At 38.3% G+C, this 13,670-nt stretch overlaps 1 protein-coding gene across 1 annotated transcript; it reads left to right on the top strand.

The window, feature by feature from the left end:
* Positions 1-46: 46 nt before the first annotated feature.
* On the top strand, positions 47-13,583 carry tax1bp1a (Tax1 (human T-cell leukemia virus type I) binding protein 1a). Its single transcript, XM_079484038.1, has 17 exons — positions 47-185; positions 1,016-1,242; positions 3,563-3,665; positions 4,273-4,463; positions 4,545-4,652; positions 6,675-6,793; positions 7,047-7,137; positions 7,223-7,378; positions 8,032-8,271; positions 8,390-8,572; positions 8,740-8,815; positions 8,931-9,205; positions 9,901-9,987; positions 11,025-11,199; positions 11,304-11,455; positions 12,241-12,326; positions 12,398-13,583. Exons 2-17 carry the CDS (start codon positions 1,051-1,053, stop codon positions 12,606-12,608), a joined length of 2,445 nt encoding a protein of 814 aa, XP_079340164.1. The 5' UTR covers positions 47-185; positions 1,016-1,050; the 3' UTR covers positions 12,609-13,583.
* The last annotated feature ends 87 nt before the right edge of the window (positions 13,584-13,670 follow it).

Genomic DNA, 13,670 nt, shown 5'->3' on the forward strand with positions numbered 1-13,670 from the left:
CGCGAATGTCTTGGCAGGGGTAAATAAACCAATCACAGGGCGCAACGGACCGGAAGTAGCGTGACATCTTCAGATTACCCAAACATGTTGACACCCGGTTTCAGCTACAATGTTGCGTTTAATCTGAGTTGTCTAGCGATCTAAGCAACAAGAGTTACTGACCTTCGAGGAAACATGGATTACAGGTATAACGGATTTTGTAGCGAGCGCATAGTGTATATGATGCTAATCTGCATGTAGCATGATGGAATTGCACGCGTCGGTTTCGAGATTGGATTGCGGTGAACGCATGTTGGATCTGAGTAATCAAAACTCATTACATCAGCTGATGCTATAATGTCACCGATTGTTATTCCGCTCGTAAAACATATTGCAAAATGATGCAAATATATTTCATATTAAATACTTGTAACTTAGCTGTCATTTAATCGGCAGTGACTTGCAAGTTATCAATATGATGCAAGTGACATATATATATATATATAGCCTATCGATTTATGGAGACATATAAATTGCAAATATGTAGTCCTTAGTGATCATATTGTGACCTCAGTAGTAATATGCAATTTATTGTATTCAATCGAGCTCTCAATGACGATCAAGGCCTGTATAAACTGGAATTTGAGCATCAGCAGCAGTGCCATGCATGCAGGCCTTAATCGGCATCGCCCCATCTGGCCTGCAATAGGACAGGTCTTCTTCATGCGGTGTATTATTTGTATTTCTTTCCTTAATAACGTTGTTATATTTGCCCATTATGTAATTAGTATGAACATAAGCACATTGCAATTGTATGTACAATTAAAATAGGGAAATATAATCACCATTATGCAATTTCCTGCGGAGAGAAAGATGTCTTAAACATAACAAAAATATGAATGTGAATGGATTAGAAATGAAAATATTTCTTAGATTGGAGTTAAACACAACCAAACAATATTCTTTTGCAAGAAACCGTGTCAGTAATACTTTATACTTATTTTACTGCCATTTCTTGTTTTTTACATCTTTACAGGTAGACCACTTGACGGCTTTACTGGACCACTCACAATGTCATTAGCCTGTAGTACCGGAGGACCTGCAGGTGGAGGGGGAAGTGTTGCCATGGAAACATCAAACTTTGCCCATGTCATATTCCAGAATGTTGGGAAAAGTTTCCTTCCACAGGCAGCGCTTGAGTGTCATTACACACTCACTCCTTTCATAACCCCACATCCCAAAGATTGGGTTGGCATCTTTAAGGTTGGTTCACAGAAATGTGCCCTAGCAAAACATTGTCTCACTAAAGATGCGTAAAAGGTTAGACCATTGGAACAGATACAGAATTTATATTTGACTATGCTGGTCTGTCTTTTTGGGTTTACATAATGATGCAGACCACCCTAAATGGGAGGTCTGCTTTTCTTGGATATATGTCTGTCTAAACACACATGTACTCATAAACTTTTGAAAACCAAAACAAACCTCACTATTATCACTATATCTTTAACCTTCATATTTAAACACCAAAACGTTTTTGTATTCAAGTTGTAGTGTGTCAGATTTGCACACGTTATCTTCATTCAGTTTAACACTTTTTGTATCTCTTTCTTTCATCTTATTTAATCCTACAGTTAATAAAGAGGAAATTAGTGTGTGGAAACTTTACATCTTGTTAAGATAAAAAGACAGTTTATGGCTGGAATAAGGTACTTCAAATAGACCAGATCTTTCCAGACAGCATTTAGAGTGTTGGTTTGCAGAGTGAAATGTTGTGGATAAAATAGATGGTTAATCTGTTTAATATCACTCTGTTTTGATGGTTAGTTTTATAGAGGAATAGGGTTTTGTTGTGCATGTGTTTTCATGTCCTTTCTGCAGGCTGTGGGCATTTCTACTTACAGCCAGCTGGAATGAAGTACAACTCACAATTTGAAACGTAACATCTTTTTGCGCCGAAAAACTCCAGTTAGGTGACACACAGTGCCTTTCATATGTTATGTATGGTTAGTAATAATAAGAGACCGGCATATCAGACTTGTATATTGAACTAATATAAATTGACAAAAGTATTGAGAGAATACCTGTAGTATCATACTTAAGGAATAAAACGGTTGAATTTATCAACTCCTTAGCACACCTTAACCTTGGCTTTTTATTAATTGGTGAACCATATGTGCCCTCTGGTGGTTCTGTGAGAGTGTTGCGTATTAGTTCTCTGCATATTCGTTTTTGACTTAAATTTTTCTGTGCAAGTATTAAGTTACTTTCAATCTATACTTACGTTGCTATTAATAAATCCCATTTGACATTCATGCATTTAGCAGATTCTTAAATCCAAAGATACTTACAGTCCATTTTAAATGTATACAATTTGATCAGTGCGTGTGTTACATTTATGCTAATGCAGTGCTGTACCAGACAGTACAGAAACAAAAAACTCATCTTAGTTTCTTTTAAACCAAAGCTTAAACTTAAGATTTCTGTAAGGCTGTAGGATTTCAGGCAACACACGTTTGTAATGATTACCTAAAAGATGTTGAGGCACGTTGAATACGGGCTAAAATGTGGTGTACACATACACGTACAGTTGGTTTGTGCAGACACGAACACACACTCGGAGAGGTACTGTGTTATTAAGCTGTCGCACACACAGGGAACATGTTCTTATGTATCTGATTTATAGTTACATCAACCCCCTTATTATTTAATTCATCATTTATTGGTCGTGTATCTACAAGTATGGCTGGTTTGAAACGCACTCAGATATTCTCCCTCGCTCTGTTCCTCTTTTTCTCTCTGTAATTAATCTGTGATTTCATCATAGATAGCTGTGTGCCAGATGAAAGCTGAATACTTTCTTTTAAAAGTGATTACAGATGTGATGTAGTGTAATCAAAGTAAACGTCTGGTAGCATTGTGAAAAACCATGATGACAAATTACTGTCAGTAAAGATCTGTATGTGTTGTGCGTGTCTTCTTTGTAATTAAAATGTTACTGCATTTCACATGTTTATGATGGAGGGAGAGAAATATTTAATTATTTATCTTATTTTATTTTAAACTGCATATAACTATATGATCACTCATTTGCACATGCGCAAAATGGGTGGTTGACCAATTTATATTTGCTTCAAAGACATGCGCATACACTTTAGAGCAACCACACAATTTAATCGGCCTTTGAAGCAAGTGTAAAGTTTTCACCTTTTTATCGGTTCTTTTTTCCATGACGCCTTCTTTTCCGAGACCCCCCCCACACACACACACACACACACACACACAGACAACATGCATTAACCATGCCTTTTGTGTGTTAGCGCTCCTCTCATTGCAAAAAAGATAGCATCACCAACACGCATTATTAAATAGACAAAGTCATTTTGGTTGGCAAAAGTTTGGTTCTCAAATGTTTCTTTTTATCATATTTCTGAAAGTTACATGGAGTTAATCTTTTTGTATGTCTTTACTTGTATTGGTATGGTCAGAGCAACATAAACTAGTTTTCTTCTCAGGCTGGTTTTTATAGCGGCATTTAAATCGTTTTAGTTCTGACTCACTTCATGTTTCCCATGTGTTTTAGGTGGGCTGGAGCAGTGCGAGAGACTACTACACGTTCCTCTGGTCTCCCTTGCCGGAAAACTACACTGAGGGATCCACTGTTCACCGAACCATCATCTTTCAAGGTACAAAGACAAACACCTAAAATGAGCTGTATGAGAGGAATATTACATACTAGTTAAGTGCGATTCCTCCTACAAATAACTATCTATACCTATATCTTTAAGGCATAGTTCACCCCAAAATGAAAATTCTGTCATCATTTACTTGTCCTGTTGTCATTTTAAACCTGTATGACTTTCTTACTTCTTCAGAACACAAAAGAAGATATTTTAAAGGATACTGGTAACCGAACCAATGACTTGCATTGGTTTGTGTCTATGCAGTAGAAGTGAAACGGTGCTGCGTTTGTTTGGTTACCAACACTCTTCAAAATATATTTTGTCATTTGCGGGAGAAAGAAAGTCATGTAGGTTTGAAATGAACTGGCTGAATGTTCATCTCTTTAAGGTCACTTCCCAAGTTAATAGATCAGAAACTATCTGAGCCTTCATAAACTAATTTTACAAGTTCTAAACAATTTATAATTATTTTAGGGTAATAAAAAATAAACAAATGTTCCTTCCACTGGTTATTATTGTGGTCAGCAAACTTGAGTGCATATGTTATTATTGTAAAGTGCATTGTTAAAAAGACATTGACTAAGCAAATAATATGATTGCTGTTTCCTAGGTTATTACGTTCCCCGTAGTGACAGTGAGTTTTACCAGTTCTGCTACGTCACACACACTGGTGAAATCAGAGGTGCCAGCACGCCGTTCCAGTTCCGGCCGGCCACGCCCACTGGGGAGGAGCTACTCACAGTGGAGGATGATGGCAACTCCGACATACTGGTTGTAACGACAAAGACCGGACTACTCGAGGTATTATACATACTAATACATACAAGCACACACATTGTCTGTTCATTTTGACTCAATAACTGTGTGTTTGTGTGTGAGCAGCAGCGTGTAGAGGAAGTCCAACAAGAATGCAAAGAACTGCAGAAAGCAGTACGCCTCCTGACGCAGGAGAGAGATCAGCTTCAGGAGAAACAGAGAATACAGAACCAGGTACTAAATGCGCATATAAAAGTGTCTTAGCAACGAAGCATAAAAAAAATCCCAGTGTTTGAGTAGTGTGTGACACACCAGCGATCACAAGTTCAAGTTATCTTCACATCAAAGCACTCCCGTGTGTGCGTATGTGCACATTTCAGCTCGAAGACTTTCTGGCTCCACATATAAAATGTTTTTTTTCTGTTTGACTGACAGTGAACCTACCCCCACAGAGCACTTTATCTTATCAGATAATGGCTGTCTGTGTGTGTTTGTGTTTTACTGACCATCCTCATACAGTGATTTTATACTTAAATCTGAGTTTATGAGGATGGTGAACTGAAAGTGAAGGAACTGAGTTTGAGAGAAAGAGAGAAGTTTGCACAGGCATTTGTTATCATGGCTGTGCCATGTTGACCACAGGGAGGGTAGATGTGACGTCAGGCTTGAGCGCATAGCCATGTAGTAAATGTCCACAGAAACCACTCAACAGAAATGAGGAGACCTGCCCAGTCTCTGAGACAACAGCAGCCAGTCACGCAATGCTTTATCTCTCTCTTTGCCTCACTTTTATTTCTGTACCTGTTTCTCCCTTTTCGTCGTGTGTATTGAATTAAAGTGATAGTTTAAAGTGAATTTCACTCACCCTCTTGTCATTTCAAGTCTGTATGACTTTCTTCTGCAGAACCCAAAATAAGATATTTTAAAGATGGTGGTAACTGAACAAGAACTGTACAGTGTCCATTGTACAGACACAAAACCTATTCAAGTCAATGGGTGTCATTATTGTTCGGTTACCAACATTCTTCAAAATATTTGTTTTTTTTGGGGGGTTCTGCCATTCAGTTCAGCCACAAAACAGCAGAATCTCATTCAATTGGTTTGTTGGTCTCTTATCGCCCCCTAGTGTTTGTTCTGAGATTTATTGAATGTTCTCATGGACTATGAGTGTCACAAAGGACAAAGAACAGCACAAATAAAACATTAACACTTTATAATTTAATCTTACCACACAAACCATCTCTTATGCCATAAGTGTGTGTATGTCTGTTAAACTGTCAGAACATAAATATGAAAATATACTTTCTCTTTATCGTGAGAACATAAGTATATATTTTGTGGCTGCTAATTTTACGACCGCAGATTTTATATGCCTGTGCAGCAATTCCGAAACATCATCGGCCATAAAACACCACGAGTCACCAGATTAGCCGGAGGACAAGTGGTGCATGTGTGCTTTCAAAACCAGATGTTACTGTGATTTACTGATGACGACTGTAAAATATGAAACATTGAAAGTGATTTTTCAGTACGACTCCTAACATCAAATTGCTAAAACTTTGAAAATCTTTTTTTAGTAACAGAAATATTAAAATTATTTTCTATAAATGTAGTTAGCTTGATTTGTAATTTTCTGATTTATAAGTACAATGTTCTTATTTTCAAAAATAGGCTTTTAGGTTGAAGTCTGTATCATTTCCTGCAGATTAGTCTTTAACCTGCTGGTCTCATGAAATTTGTGACTAAAATGGAGTTGAATTAGTTAAATCCTGTTCACAACATTCATGAAATGAATCACATCTGAAAGGGTCTAGCCATATATATTTTACCAATCAAATAATTTTGTGTTCAAATAAAGTTTTTTTTAACTAGTAAAGACTACTTTATTTAGAGTCAGTATAGCAGAGGCACTACATAATTGTATAATGATTTGTAAAAAATCACATAACTAACTGTAACATTATAACAAAAAGTTGACATTTATTTTTAATGTATAAAAGTAAAATAATATTTTCTCAAATGACATAGATTTAGCGATTTGACTTGAATTTTTTGATGCGCTTTGCGGATGTGATTGCTTCTATTGTTTGCCTCATTTTGTAAGTCACTTTTACTCAAATGCTTGCAAATGGTAAGTCACTAGAGACGAAATGTAAATTATTTACAATAATGTCAAATTGTTGGTTAGATCACTTTTGAAACAATATTGGCTTTTTAGCCTTTTAATTAAATAAAATACCTGTTGTCTGTTGGTAGGAGCTGCAGAAAGGCCTGTGGGAGGAGAAGGAGGAAGCTCAGGCAAGAGTGAGACAGCTTGAGCAGGACCTGTTAGAAATCACACAGAAAACACTTCTTAAAGAAACCGAACTTGACTGGTGAGCACACACACAAACACAACCTTATATTTAACATTGCAAAGTGTGAACATCTTGTGTGTTTTAGTGGTTACAAAGGCAAAATTCAACAAATATTTTTTTGTCACAATGTTACTTAACTAATATGGAGGTCTAAATTGGATTTTGTAGCCATGATTTTTGGGCCACGCTGTATCTTAAGATAAAAATATACTGCAGTTCATTTAATTTGTATTAGAGTTTTTACATGCAAAATTTTTGTGTTTTTATTTAGCTTAAGAGGCCGCCTCCAAAAAGTGTTATCGGAAAGAGACAGTCTGCAAGCTCAGCTGAAGAATGAGAGAGACGAGAGGGAACTCTATAAAGTGAGTGAGTGTGTAGTAGTGTAATGGTGTGCATTGATCAGAGGTGTGACGTGCATTGCTCAGCGTTGCGTGTGTGTGCCTGCAGTCTCACGTGCGGAGCGTGGAGCTAGAAAACACTAAACTCAGTGCTGAGCTGCAGATGTTGAAGGCGATGGAGCTGAACAGGGAAGTCACCATCGCACAATACCAGGAGGAGTTACACCGACTCCGCACAGAGAGAGACACACACTCCACCGATGCTGTAAGGAAAGGCAACACTTACATTTTATTGGTTATTTAGAAACCGTTAGGGCTGTAATAGTATAAAAATCTTACTGTGCGGTATATTTTATTTCGATATTTAAAATGACAAACGATGACTTGGAAACTTGCCATAACTATCCTCTTTTCTTTATCCTCTAATCATAACTGTTGCTTAGAGGTAATAGATGGGTCACATGACCTAAAAAAATGAATTGCATCAGATGGACTTTGCCAAAGGTACCATCTATCATTTTTTCAGACATTCTGTATGTTAGGCCCGGAAGACCTATCGTGTGTGGCCATGATATTGAGACAATTTTGCTATTGCGATAACACAATATCGATAATTTTGTTACATCCCTAGAAACAATTATAAATAATCAGTAAACCTTTGTCTTTTTTATTAACATTGTACTGCATATAATATAAAACATATAATAAACATAAAAATAATTGATCTAAGATCGACTTCTTATATTTATATTTAAGGGTATGTGTAATAGTATTTTAGAAAATATTGTATTATTTGAGAAACTTTAAGATAGTAAAATACACAAATGCTATATATTGCATATTAGGATAAGCGGATAAGGAAAATTTATGAGGTTATGTTGCATATATTGTATTTTTGTTCTACATGTATATCTCCAGAGTCTCAAAGAGAAGCTGCGTCAGGCTGAGGAGCAGCTTCAAGCCACTCGACAAAAGGCTGCCATGTTGGGCTCAGAGTTACGTGATGCCTCTGGCGGTCGAGATCGCACCATTGCAGAGTTGTACCGTGCTCGCCAGGAGGCTGAAGACCTACAGGCACAATTAACTAAAACCCAGGAAGAGTGCCGACACATCCAGAAACAGCTGGACAGGATGAGGAACCAGGCTTCACAGGAAGTGGTAACCAGACATGTGATAATTTGCCTGGGAACATCTATAAATAACAATATCCAGAGCACATGTGAACTGTCTCTCTTTGGCTTTCCCTTGCATCTTTTCTTGACTTGTTTTTATTTAGGGCAGGGTTAGTGCAGGAGTGGGTGTGTCCTCTGAGCTGGAGGCGGAGCTACAGAAAGAAGTAGAGGAACTCAGGCTGCGTCTAAATATGGCTGCAGAGCACTACAAAGAGAAATACAGAGAGTGTCAACGTTTGCGAAGACAGGTCATCAAACTTACCGAACAACAAGAGACACAGCAGGGGGTAAGTCAATGAAAGTATGGCTCTACCCTGTTGTGTCTTTCACCTAAATGCAAAAATTACGTACGTATTTTGTTGCAGTTCAATACAGTTTATATACAGATGTTTACTAGAAATGTGCCCTTTAAAACACCACTGTGAATAATCTAAATCTGTTATGCAATTTTCAGGATTCTAGTAGGAATGATGCCTCTACAGAGACCACACAGGAGTTACACACCCCAGATCCAGAGACGCCTCCCACAGGTATTGACATGCATAGAAATGCACCATAACCTGTATTTAAACTTAAAAGCTATTCCTTACTGATGTTTTCTTGTTTAAATATTATGCACATAATGGATTACTTTGTTTTTGAAAGATCAATGTCCTGCAGATATTAAACCTGCAGCGCAGACAGATGCTGAAAGACAGAGAAATGAAGATGGAAAGGAGGAGGAGGAGGAGGATGATGAGGAGGAAGAAGAAGAAGAAGGAGAAGAGGAGGAGGAGGATGATGATGAGGATGAAGATGAGGAGGAGTGTAGTGTGTCAGTTGAGACTGAACTTGCGTGCATGGAGGAGAAGTGGAGAGAGCAGAGCACCATCAGTGAAAACCTAAAGCTACTGCTAGCCAATGAGGAGAAGCGATTTAAGGTAAACAAACACACACACACACACACACTAACATGAAAGGGCCTGCACACGCACACACCACCCCACGTTTTGTTTGTGTGCTGAGGGACGTGAAACTCCATTAGCGTGTGTGAGTGTGTGTCAGTCATAAAGAACAGAGTTGGCCAAGTGGAAAGGAGATGAGTCATAAAGGACTCCACTTGTCTCTTCTTTTGATGGTGTCTCCGACTTTGTCTAAATACAGAGTCTTTTATTTATAGCGTGTTTAAATGCGCATGCGCTTTCTTGACGAATGCTTTACAACTGTTTACTGAAGAGCAGGGTAAGGGACCTTAGCAAACCCTTTTCGACAGAACTTGAAACCCAAACAGACATTTACACAACGATTACTCTTGAGAGAAAGAAAATAACACCTTAAGTGGGAGATGGCTCTTTCTTTTTTTTTAGACATGGAACCTCTAGTTGCATCAGGAGGTTACCGTAAGACTATATATCAGTGTCTCAGTTAGTTATACAGTATACACTGATCTCAGATCGCCTTTAAAGGGATAGTTCACCCCAAAATAAAATACTTTTATTTAATATTTTGTTTTTGCAGCTCTTATGGTTCCACTACTGGCATAGCAATTACAGTATACTATTGTTTAGTGGTTCTCATACAGCAGTTATAGCATATAAATTCTGATGCCGGAATAAATGTGTGAATTCCTTCATAGGCTCAAGTGACAGAGAAGGACAGAGAGGTTTCAGCACTAAGAGAGAGTCTTGTGGTGGTGACAAAAGAAAAGGAGAGATTGGAAGAGGTAAGATCAAATATAAAGGTGTTGTAACATATTATTACTAACTAAAATCTGCTATTGTCTTAATGTCATGTTTTTGTCATTATTTACTGCTTAAAGTCATAGTTCACCCAAAAATGAAAATTCTGTCATTATTTACTCACCCTCTTTGTCATTTCAAACCTTTATGACTTTCTTCAAAATATATTTTTGTGTTCAGTGGAAGAAAGAAAGTCATACAGGTTTGAAATGACAAGAGGAGGAGTAAATGATGACAGAATTCACTTTAATGATCGAAAAAATTGACAAAACGTCTACAACTAGCATTTATGAATTTGAACTTCTGAATGTTAATGATGGTCTTTAAGCATTAAATACTTAGGAGACTGGGTGTGAATGTTTGAGCCCCAAGAGTCACGGCTAAATGCCACGTTCAGCTCTCTGAATACCCATCAGCACTTGTGTGAAATGTTAAGTGTGGGAATAATGCCTCTAATCATGGCACATAGATCCGGGTCAGGGGAGAAAGAAAGATTAAGAGAACGAATGAAAAAGGACAAAGTTATACACTGTGTCATTGCTATTTAAAGGCTGGTAATATTTCATCTGAATTACAGTAGTATCATTTATCACAAAGTGCTTGAAAATGGAGTTCCTTTAGTTGGAAATCTTGTCTCCGAAAATCAAAAATGGAAATGATGTAATTATTTACTCACCATCGTGTCATTTCAAAGCTGTATGACTTTCTTTCTTCTGCAGAACACAAAAGAAGATATTTAGAAAAATGTTGGTACTGGCAACTGGCACCCATTGACTTGCATTGGTTTTATGTTCATACAATGGAAGTGAATAGGTGCCGCTGCTCTTTGGTTACCTGCATTCTTTAAAGTACCTTCTTTTATGTTCTGCAGAAGAAAGAAAGTCATACAGCTTTGAAATGACAAGAGGGTGCGGTGCGTAAATGATGACAGAATTTTCATCTTCGGTCGATCTATGCCTTTAACACATCTGTTAATAAAGATGTAGGCACTGCTTTGAGGTAACCGTGGTTACTCTCTTAGGAGTTGCGGCAGTTTATGAACAGAGGGGAAGCAGCGGGAGGTCGGAATTCAAAAGACAAAGAACCAATGGTTTTGCGTTACCCACTGCCCTACCCACAAGACCCACTTCCACTGGTGCCCCAGCAACCTGCTGAACTGCGGTTTGGAAACCCCTACTCGGAGCAGGAGACTCGGGGTACAATAGGGACACGTTTCTTTCTAGTCAATTTTTTTAGCAGTTCATACTTTGGTAAAAGGACATTTACTTGTGTCCCATTCTAAGCATTTCATATTCGTTAGATGGAGCAGATGGGGCGTTATCTCCGGAACAAACCTGTCGACCCCCTCCTTTGGCCCCACCGCCGTGGGGTGGTCCTGTAGTCTGCAGTCAACCTTCAAGAAGTCTAAGTCCTCCTGATGGCTTGGAGAACCCTGCTGAAGAGCGGCCTAACGTAAGAATATACATCATTTGGATAAAAGCGTCTGCCAAATGCATAAATGTAAATAAACATATTGTAAAAGTTTAAATAACCACATTGATTATCATATGATATTGGCTCATTAATGCATGTCATTTGCTTAAAACTGTGTCTGACGGTTTTCAAACTATTTTGTGTGATGTCATTCAAACAGATGTGTGACACACAAGTTGAATTGAATGCAGCATCCACATCTAGTTTCCCTCTCTCTCCACATATTCTCCGACTACCATCACTTCATATCTCTTTCCAACATTTCTTTCAACCCTTCCTCTCGACTTCTGCCTTCTTTCTCCCTTCCTTGCTGCCCTCTGTGTTCCCCACACCTCGAGCCTGGGTTCACAGGTGAATACAGAGGTGGCTCATTTGCATGAAACGGCAATTAAGTATTTTCTCTTCAGAGCTCATTAGTGGATTGGAGTGACGAGGGTAGAGGCTCGCTAGAGAGACATGTTGACTAGGGCTATGCTAATTGGCTAGGGGTGGCGGCCTGTGATATTTGAGGGTGCGGATCGGCGGTGACCCATCTCTCCTCTTCTCTCGTTTGCTGCGTTAAAAGCCCATTAACCTTTGCTGGAAGCCGGCTGTGTGCAGACAGGCGTGGCTTTCGGCGGAATGTGTGGGTGCATGTGAGATCAGACCTTCTATGTCTCAATAAAGAGGTGACAGCTGAATGGGCCAGCCTGGAGAAAACCGAGACTCTCGGTCAAGAAGAAGTGATGCACGTGTTTCAGTTTCGCTTTTTGTTTCTCTGTTAGGGAGGTGATGGCGAGGCGCCTGTAGTCTGTGATCATCAGAGTCTTGAATCCAACGAGAGCCCCACTAGCTTCTGCTTTGACACCAGGTATAAGCCACAAATACAGACAGCATACTAGTTTTGAAATAAGTACACATTTTGTGTCTTTTTTTCAACAGAGCTGACGTCCATAAGCGCTGTCCCCTATGCGAGGTCATCTTCCCACCTCACTTCGAGCAGAGCAGTTTCGAACGGCACGTCGAGTCCCACTGGAGGGTCTGTCCCGTCTGCAATGAACAGTTTCCTCTGGACTGCCAGCAGCATCTCTACGAGAAGCATGTGCACACACACTTCGACGGCAACGTTCTCAATTTTGACAACTTCGATTAGGCTTTCTGCAGTTAGTTGAAAATAATACACCTCAGGTGATGGAGGGGCTTCTGTGTTTTGTCGGACACACGCTAATGATGTCACTTTGTTGTAACAGCTGCAAGGTAACTTGTTCGAGGAGGACTCGCCAATCAGAATGTTTGATTTGCACATAGACAAGCATTATTTAGAGGTTAAAATCTAAAAAGACAGAAATAAGTTCTATTATATTGTCTTCGGGTGTACTAGATATGTAAAAAGAAAAGATTTTAAAAGTACGTTTTTAGTTTGACATTTTGGTGTTCTACTGTAAACCTGAGTGTGCTTTAAAATGAGTGCTACAGGCTTTGTTATGAGAATTATTTAATAATTTAAAATATTTATTAAAACATTTATTTAACAGGACCAATGATGCAATGAAGTATCATTTTGTGTGACCCAAAAATTCACAGACCTTAATCCTAAAGTTTTCCCTCAAAAGCAATGAAGCAGTTCTTTGTAGGAAGATATACTATTTTAAAGGGACAGTTCACTCAAACATTATAATTTATATCACGTTTAAAACACCAGTAATTCTATTGCATGAAATCCGAAAGTGGTTATCTAGCACATCTTTTCCTTATGATAAAAGTGAATGTTAACTATAGGTATCCTTGGTGTACATCAACTTTCATTGCATTGAAAAACATGTGTAAATGATAGAATTTTATTTTTGGGAGAATGGTTCTTAGCTCTTAAAAGCTATTAATTCAGTGCATCATTGGTTCAAACATTTTACATTAAGCAATTTCCACATTTGAATGCACTTTCAGCATTATATTCGTCCTACATTTGACTAATGACATATAATGCAAAGGTTTAATCGCAATTCTCTGCCTGAAATTCCTTAATCCATCACGGCTGATGCTTCATACTGAAAATTTGACAGAAAGTTTAACTTACGGTTGCTCTGTGTTTGTGTGTCAAGTGTATGTTACATAAAGAACGCTATACCTCCGGAATTTGTCCATGTATTGATGAATGAATTACACATCTATAGACAATAAACCACAAAAGAAACAGTCACAATACATTGTGTTTGAT

The sequence above is a fragment of the Barbatula barbatula genome (genome assembly GCF_947034865.1).
Source record: "Barbatula barbatula genome assembly, chromosome: 21".
In the NCBI taxonomy this organism is placed as follows: domain Eukaryota; kingdom Metazoa; phylum Chordata; class Actinopteri; order Cypriniformes; family Nemacheilidae; genus Barbatula; species Barbatula barbatula.